At 45.4% G+C, this 9,271-nt stretch overlaps 1 protein-coding gene across 6 annotated transcripts in view; it reads left to right on the top strand.

Moving 5' to 3' along the window:
• Window positions 1–3,774: 3,774 nt before the first annotated feature.
• The window catches only part of SRRM1 (serine and arginine repetitive matrix 1), a 52,037-nt gene continuing 46,540 nt past the window's right edge, over window positions 3,775–9,271 (top strand). For 5 of the 6 annotated variants that reach the window (XM_056557061.1, XM_056557059.1, XM_056557058.1 and 2 more), the window contains exon 1: window positions 3,775–3,827. In XM_056557061.1, coding sequence (XP_056413036.1) covers window positions 3,807–3,827 — 21 coding nt within the window. In that variant the 5' untranslated portion in view covers window positions 3,775–3,806. Of the gene's footprint in view, window positions 3,828–7,796; window positions 7,983–9,271 lie in introns of those variants that run through there. The other variant, XM_056557063.1, reaches the window with a different exon arrangement.

The raw sequence follows: 9,271 nt of genomic DNA, 5'->3' as shown, positions 1-9,271 counted from the left end.
AAGTACCTTAAGCAACACCTTATTTTCTGTCAGCCAACACAAAATACTCTAATAGTGCCCCTCCCGAGACTCGACTCTGGATCCGCCCCTGGTCTGTATGGAGAGTAGATGTGATAGCCATAAGGCACTGGCCCAGCTGGAGGCCTTTACAAGGTACAAAAAGGGCAAAATAAGTCTCCTCTCTGACTTGAGATTAGCTTTAGTGATGAGCGAATTTACAGTAAATTCGATTTGTCACGGACTTCTCAGCTTGGCAGTTGATGACTTATCCTGCATAAATTAGTTCAGCTTTCAGGTGCTCCGGTGGGCTGGAAAAGGTGGATACAGTCCTAGGAGACTCTTTCCTAGGAATGTATCCACCTTTTCCAGCCCACCGGAGCACCTGAAAGCTGAACTAATATACGCAGGAAAATCCATCAACTGCCGAGCTGAGAAGTTCGTGACGAATTGAATTTACTGTAAATTCGCTCATCTCTAATTAGCTTCTTGGTGTAAAGGAAAGTAGCTAAATATTCCCTCGGTAAGGACTGCAGAATTTCCCAGTAGAGATTTGTACTTCACAGGAGTATGTCAGTTTCTAATGCTCCTAGGTAGGGTAAATGAGGACAGTTCACTGTAGTGTAATGGCTGGAGGGCAAGCTTATGGCCTAGCTGTGTGGTGAGTGGAGTTAGGCACATGTGCACACCTGGAGGCTGGCATCACAGTCCACTAGTGTAAATCACGTGTGACCTCTGCTGAGCCTGGAGACTCCATCCTCAGACTAGTATTCACGTGTGACCTCTGCTGAGCTATGGAGACTCCATCCTCAGACTCTAGTATATACGTGTGACCTCTGCTGAGCTATGGAGACTCCATCCTCAGACTCTAGTATATACGTGTGACCTCTGCTGAGCCTGGAGACTCCATCCTCAGACTAGTATTCACGTGTGACCTCTGCTGAGCTATGGAGACTCCATCCTCAGACTCTAGTATATACGTGTGACCTCTGCTGAGCTATGGAGACTCCATCCTCAGACTCTAGTATATACGTGTGACCTCTGCTGAGCTATGGAGACTCCATCCTCAGACTCTAGTATATACGTGTGACCTCTGCTGAGCTATGGAGACTCCATCCTCACACTCTAGTATATACGTGTGACCTCTGCTGAGCTATGGAGACTCCATCCTCAGACTCTAGTATATACGTGTGACCTCTGCTGAGCTATGGAGACTCCATCCTCAGACTCTAGTATATACGTGTGACCTCTGCTGAGCTATGGAGACTCCATCCTCAGACTCTAGTATATACGTGTGACATCTGCTGAGCTATGGAGACTCCATCCTCAGACTAGTATATACATGTGACCTCTGCTGAGCTATGGAGACTCCATCCTCAGACTCTAGTATATACGTGTGACCTCTGCTGAGCTATGGAGACTCCATCCTCAGACTCTAGTATATACGTGTGACCTCTGCTGAGCTATGGAGACTCCATCCTCAGACTCTAGTATATACGTGTGACCTCTGCTGAGCTATGGAGACTCCATCCTCACACTCTAGTATATACGTGTGACCTCTGCTGAGCTATGGAGACTCCATCCTCAGACTCTAGTATATACGTGTGACCTCTGCTGAGCTATGGAGACTCCATCCTCAGACTCTAGTATATACGTGTGACCTCTGCTGAGCTATGGAGACTCCATCCTCAGACTCTAGTATATACGTGTGACATCTGCTGAGCTATGGAGACTCCATCCTCAGACTAGTATATACATGTGACCTCTGCTGAGCTATGGAGACTCCATACTCAGACTCTAGTATATACGTGTGACCTCTGCTGAGCTATGGAGACTCCATCCTCAGACTCTAGTATATACGTGTGACCTCTGCTGAGCTATGGAGACTCCATCCTCAGACTCTAGTATATACGTGTGACCTCTGCTGAGCTATGGAGACTCCATCCTCAGACTCTAGTATATACGTGTGACCTCTGCTGAGCTATGGAGACTCCATCCTCAGACTAGTATATACGTGTGACCTCTGCTGAGCTATGGAGACTCCATCCTCAGACTCTAGTATATACGTGTGACCTCTGCTGAGCTATGGAGACTCCATCCTCAGACTCTAGTATATACGTGTGACCTCTGCTGAGCTATGGAGACTCCATCCTCAGACTCTAGTATATACGTGTGACCTCTGCTGAGCTATGGAGACTCCATCCACAGACTCTAGTATATACGTGTGACCTCTGCTGAGCTATGGAGACTCCATCCTCAGACTCTAGTATATACGTGTGACCTCTGCTGAGCTATGGAGACTCCATCCTCAGACTAGTATATACGTGTGACCTCTGCTGAGCTATGGAGACTCCATCCTCAGACTCTAGTATATACGTGTGACCTCTGCTGAGCTATGGAGACTCCATCCTCAGACTAGTATACACGTGTGACCTCTGCTGAGCTATGGAGACTCCATCCTCAGACTCTAGTATATACGTGTGACCTCTGCTGAGCTATGGAGACTCCATCCTCAGACTCTAGTATATACGTGTGACCTCTGCTGAGCTATGGAGACTCCATCCTCAGACTCTAGTATATACGTGTGACCTCTGCTGAGCTATGGAGACTCCATCCTCAGACTCTAGTATATACGTGTGACCTCTGCTGAGCTATGGAGACTCCATCCTCAGACTAGTATATACGTGTGACCTCTGCTGAGCTATGGAGACTCCATCCTCAGACTCTAGTATATACGTGTGACCTCTGCTGAGCTATGGAGACTCCATCCTCAGACTCTAGAATATTCTAACAGCTTCTTACAGGCACTTTACAGGTTTTACCATTAGAGGGCAGGAAATCACATGGGGGGAGATTTATCAAAACCTGTGCAGAGGAAAAGTTGACCAGTTGCCCATAGCAACCAATCAGATCGCTTCTTTCATTTTTAACAAGGCCTCTGCTAAATGAAAGAAGCAATCTGATTGGTTGCTATGGGCAACTTTTCCTTTACACAGGTTTTGATAAATCTCCCCCATGGTGTACATTTCTAAATGTGACTTCATACAGAACTAGGGTTGCCACCTTTCTTGCAAAAAAATATGAAATATGAAATTCGGTAGTTGCAGTTAGTTACTAACTACAACTCCCAGCATGACCTGATACAGCCTGTAGCTCAGGAGCTGCGCCAAACAAAAACTACAACTCCCAGTATGTTGGACTTTATAGTATAGGTCAGTGTTTCCCAACCAGGGGAGCCTCCAGCTGTTGCAAAACTACAACTCCCAGTATGTTGGACTATATAGTAGTATATAGTATAGGTCAGTGTTTCCCAAACAGGTGAGCCTCCTGTGGTTGCCAAACTACAACTCCCAGCATGCCCGGACAGCCAACAGCTGTCCGGGCATGCTGGGTGTTGTCGTTTTGCAACAGCTGGAGGCACGCTGGTTGGGAAACACTGGTATAAGTTATAGTGCAACATTATGGGAGTTGGAGGATTGGTGGGATAAATACCGGCCATTGCATTATCGGTATTTTTAATGTAAAAATACCATCAGGGTGACCAACATACCGGCCAGGTGGCAACCCTAAAGCAGAACCGGGAGTTTTCTTCACTACACCGGCGATCTTGATAGTTTGCAGCATGTCACGTGACTTGATGCAGTCTGACTATCCTTCACGTCTCTAAACACCCAAACTTTACTCTTGATGACGTCACGCCCCGCCGGCTGCCAACTCCCCACGTGACCCAAAGGTCCCGCCTCCTTTCTGCGCATTGCCTTGTGGGAAAGGAAGAGTTCAGCTGCGTGAGGAGGCGAGAACGAGGCAAGATGGACGCGGGCTTCTTCCGCGTGAGTAAAGGGGCTTTATAGGCGGCGGGGACCGTGTAAGGGACGTTATGCCGGGGGGGCATGTGATACCTTATGGGATGTGGGTTGTACTGGCGGGTGTAGTGGCAGCGCTATGCTCCCTAGGCGCCCAAGCAGAGGGCTGTGTGCTGAGGCCTAGGCCTGTCGTGGTAGCTGGGAAGGTGGACGTAGCTGCGCTACGCCTCGTGTATAGCACGTTCATAACAACGCTAGTTCTGTAGTATGTGAACAGAGTGTGACTGGTTACTATATCCAGCTGCCGTGGGCTCAATGGCAAGGAGACGGCTGGAGAGCGGGAAAACCCCCAGACGGTCACGTCCTGCTGAGAGCGCGTCCTCCATGCGGGTTCCTGGCTAGAGGGGGATCACTTATAAACTTTTTATTTTTTTTATGGTATCCATCAGGTTCCCATACCTGTATAGTGTAGAACTGCAGACTAGTTCTCCTGTCATATGCCCATGAACCTGAATCATGACTCCACATGGAGCAGAGACTCATGGGAGTTTGTGTTTCTATGGACTCCAGATACTTTATTTTTATTTTTTTACATCTGTCATGATATCCCCTACTTGGACACTCTTGATGTTGTAGTGTCCTATTCCAGTATTTTCCAACCAGGGTGCCTCCAGGTGTTGCAAAACTACAACTCCCAGCATGCCTGGACAGCCTTTGGCTGTCTGGGCATGCTGGGAGTTGTAGTTTTGCAAAATCTAGAGGCAACCTGGTTGGGAAACACTGGCCTATTCAAATACATCTATGGATAAGACACAGTTCAGACCTAGAGATGAGCAAGCTTACAGTAAATTCAATTTACTGAAGTCACGAACTTCTCGGCTTGGCAGTTGATGACTTATCCTGCATAAATGAGTTCAGCTTTCAGGTGCTGCGGTGGGCTGGAAAAGGTGGATTCTGAAAAGGAGACTCTTTACTAGGACTGTATCCACCTTTTCCAGCCCACAGGAGCACCTGAAGGCTGAACTAATTTACGCAGGATAAGTCATCAACTGCCGAGCTGAGAAGTTCGTGACAAATCGAATTTACTGTAAGTTCGCTCATCTCTATTCAGAGCACGTGGCTTGTGTAGTGTGAAGCTTCATACATAGCTAAAGTTACCAAATCATTTAGATTTTGGGACACTTGACTCTCCCTGAAAAAAAAAAAGTCTACACTACTCCAAACATACACAGTCCGTTTGAGGTTTCCAAAAAGACAGTTTGGATTATAGGGAAACTGACAGCTTGTTTACCCACACTAAACACTACACAGGGTTTATCAAAACATGTCCCGAGGAAAAGTTGCCCATAGCAACCATTCAGATTGCTGCTTTTATTTTGCAGAGGCCTTGCCAAAAATATTAGGTGGGATCTGATTGGTTGCTATAGGCAACTCTTGCTCTGCACAGGTTTTGCTAAATCTCCCCCATAGTGGGTGAACTGGAGTAAAAAAAAGTTTACCAATTAAAATTTGTCCAGATGTGTCTAAGACATACCTATGTTAGTATGCCAATTACCTTCTGCGCAATGAAGGCCTGAGTTGGCTTACTGAGCTTCCCTATTTCAATCCTGTTTGCTCAACTATGCCGAGGACTTGAGTGAAGAATTATGAATATCCACAAGATGGGTGCTACTGTGTGCGCTCCTTACTGATAGCCGGGGTTTTTGCTGGAGACCCCTTTTAAGATTTGTGACGTAAGCGGTAGAACTCCGATCGAGATCTGTGGGAGGCTGTTGCAATGTCCATAATGTACAATGGGCAAAAAATATGTTCTGTGGTAGGGATCGACCGATTATCGTTTTGGACGTTATCGTTAGAGATGAGCGAACTTACAGTAAGTTCGATTCGTTGCGAACTTCTCGGCTCGGCAGTTGATGACTTATCCTGCGTAAATTAGTTCCGCTTTCAGGTGCTCCGGTGGGCTGGAAAAGGTGGATACAGTCCTAGGAAAGAGTCTCCTAGGACTGTATCCACCTTTTCCAGCCAACAGGAGCACCTGAAAGCTGAACTAATTTATGCAGGAAAAGTCATCAACTGCCGAGCCGAGAAGTTCGTGACGAATCGAATTTACTGTAAGTTCGCTCATCTCTAGTTATCGTATCGGCAATTACCTTGACGATAATGCCGCTCACCGCCCCAGTCAGTGACTGCCGCTGCTGCCCTATTGCCTTCCCCATCCCCGGTTTTATAACTACCTGTTCCCGGGATCCGCTCTACTTCTGGCTCCTGCTGCGTCCTGCGTTAAGCAATGATGAGTGACGTCCTCAATGCGATGTCAGTCAGTGCGCACAGTGACAGTTCAGGACGCCGCTGGAGCCAGAAGTAGCGCGGGCCCTGGGAACAGGTAATTATAAAACTTGGGATGGGGGAGGCAATGGGGCAGTGGCGGTGGTTGGACTAAGGACCGGCAGGCAGGGGGAGAGAAGCGGGCGGCCGTGATCTCTGGTCCCGCAAAAGCCACTGCAGTTCATTGATTTAAAGCGTCTGCTTTAAATCAATGATCTGCAGCCGCTTTTTAGGGACCAGGGGGGGCTGGGGGGTGGAGAAATAGTTGATAACTTATACCAGAATATTGGTATAAGTTATCGGCCTGAAAGGCCACTGATTATCACTATCGCCCCTAAAAAAAAAAAAAAGATATTGGTCGATCCTTATTCTGTGGGCATCATATTACAAATCTGTATTGTCATCGACTTGAGCCCTACTATAAATTGTGGTGCTGGCTGTACAGTGAGCATACCCTATGGAACCCATTGTCAGTTAAGGAAGTTTTTATAAATTGTACAAGAAGGTAATTCCGACTGTTTGCTTTGCTTTATAGGTATCCTTCCTGATACATTCATATAATCAGTTTTTAACAGATTAAAGTTGGTATTACAGTAAATATTTTCCCCACGAGTATATGAATCCAACAGCTGACCTTTGCCCTTCAAAAATCTCCTTTAGTGATTTTGTTTTTTTAAATAAAATTCCCAACTTCTTGTGGATGGACACAAGTCTGCATACATGGTAGCTCAGTAGTTGGTACTGTTGACCTGCAGTACTGAGTAGGGCTGGGCGGTATGGCCAAATGTGTATTGCGGTATTTTTGTAACTTATGGCGGTTCCATGATATATAACGGTATTCCCCCTCCTCCCCCAAATTAATTAGCTGCCCTGCGCTGTGCTGTCCCCATCGGGGTACTACTCACGTCACCCGCAAACGCTGCTCTCTTCGTCCTCCTGTTTGTTGGCGCTGACACTCTATACTGTATCCCTATGTCAGACGTTCCCGTCTCCAGGAAGTTTGAGTTAGTTTATTTTGTTTACCTTTTGCAGCCCGGGCATAGAGATACAGTATAGAGCAGTGGTATTCAACCTACGGACCTCCATATGTTGCAAAACTACAACTCCTAGAATGTCAACGGCTGTCTGGGCACGCTGGGAGTTGTAGTTTTGCAACATCTGGAGGTTGAAGAGTGGCAGCGCCGGCGGCCGCAACAAACTGTAGGACGAGGAGGGCAGCGCTTGCGGGTGACATATGTGAGTAGTACCCCGATGGGGACAGTGTAGCGCTGGGATGATAATTAGTTGGGGGGGGGGGGGCAGAACAGCGCTTGTGGGTCATGTGATTAGTTCCCTGATGTGGGGGGCAGGGCAGCGATGGGCTGATGATTCATTCCTGAGGGGGAGGGGCCTACCGGTATCGCGGTATGGGTAAAAAAATTCATATCGTGCAGCACAATAATTTCAGTATTCGGTATGAACCGGTATTCCGCCCAGCCCTAGTACTGAGGTCCTAGCATTTTCCTCAAAGTGCTTTAAAGTGTACCTCTCAAGAAACAAACTTTTTATTTATTAAAGATAAAGCCCTACTGAACAACTTTTTAATTGCTTTTATTTAAAAATGTTTCCTCCTTTCATGTTTTTTTTTACTTTAAAAACTTCTCCCTAGCAATCCTGTCAGCAAGCGTTTCGGACTCAGTGAATGAGCGGTACACAAGCAGGGAGTGAACAAGAGGATACATTCCCTCTTCTCTTTTTCATGTTCCTCTCCCCTCTGCCCACTTTCCACATGGCTATCTCTCCAAGGACTTACCGTTGCTATTACAACCTCCCCTGCTCTGTGCCTACAACTGAGCTACTGAAGTGCACAGAAAAAAGGTATTTTAGGGTTTTTTGAAAGCAAAATAAATGCAGGGATAGACTTTCAGGGACAGATAGGGGGAGCGATTAGGGAAAGTTTAGATGGTGATAGGTACTCTTTTTAAATGGGCACTTTAACCAAACTTATTTTTTTTTTATATGTTGTAGTACTTATGTATTACAACATATCTCTAATATACTTTCATAATTTTTTTTTATCATTTAACTCCTTGGGGACGGAGCCCATTATAACCCTAAGGACGGGAGCATTTTTTGCAATTCTGACCACTGTCACGTTAAGAATTAATAACTCTGGGATGCTTTTAATTTTCATTCGGATTCCGAGAGTTTTTTCGTGACATATTCTACTTTACGGTAGTGGTAAATTTCGTCGATACTTGCATCATTTCTTGGTGAAAAATTCCAAAATTTGATGAAAAAATAGAAAATGTAGCATTTTTCTAACTTTGAAGCTCTCTGCTTGTAAGAAAAACAGACATTCCAAATAAATTATATATTGATTCACAAATACATTGTCTACTTTATATTTGCATCATAACATTTGAGTTTTTACTTTTGAAAGACATCAGAAGGCTTCAAAGTTCAGAAGCAATTTTCAAATTTTTCACAAAATTTCCAAAATCGGAATTTTTAAGGGACCAGTTCAGTTTTGAAGTGGATTTGAAGGGCCTTCATAATAGAAATACCCCACAAATGACCCCATTATAAAAACTGCACCCCCCAAAGTATTCAAAATGACATTCAGTGTGTTAACCCTTTAGGTGTTTCACAGGAATAGCAGCAAAGTGACGGAGAAAATTCAAAATCTTCATTTTTTACACTCGCATGTTCTTGTAGACCCAGTTTTTGAAATTTTACAAGGGGTAATAGGAGAAAAAGCCCCCCAAAATTTGTAACCCAATTTCTCTCAAGTAAGGAAATATTTCATATGTGTATGTAAAGTGTTCGGCGGGCGCAGTAGAGGGCTCAGAAGGGAAGGAGCGACAATGGGATTTTGGAGAGTGAATTTTGCTGAAATGGTTCTTGGGGGCATGTCACATTTAGGAAGCCCCTATGGTGCCAGAACAGAAAAAAAAAAACACAAGGCATACTTTTTTGAAAACTACACCCCTCAAGGCAGGTAACAAGGGGTGGGAGCTACTCTTTAAATACCCCACACTCCAAAAAACCCATTTGTAAGGGTGTTTGCTTCCTATGACTTTAGCCTTAGTGCATGTGCTTAGTTGCCCATACACCTTTCATAACGGAGCTATCATTCTCACTATACACATGAACGGTCAGCTCCA

Source organism: Hyla sarda, chromosome 2 (assembly GCF_029499605.1).
Source record: "Hyla sarda isolate aHylSar1 chromosome 2, aHylSar1.hap1, whole genome shotgun sequence".
Lineage (NCBI taxonomy): Eukaryota > Metazoa > Chordata > Amphibia > Anura > Hylidae > Hyla > Hyla sarda.
Note: the sequence above shows the minus strand (reverse complement) of the source record. Positions and strands in the feature narration are given on the sequence as shown.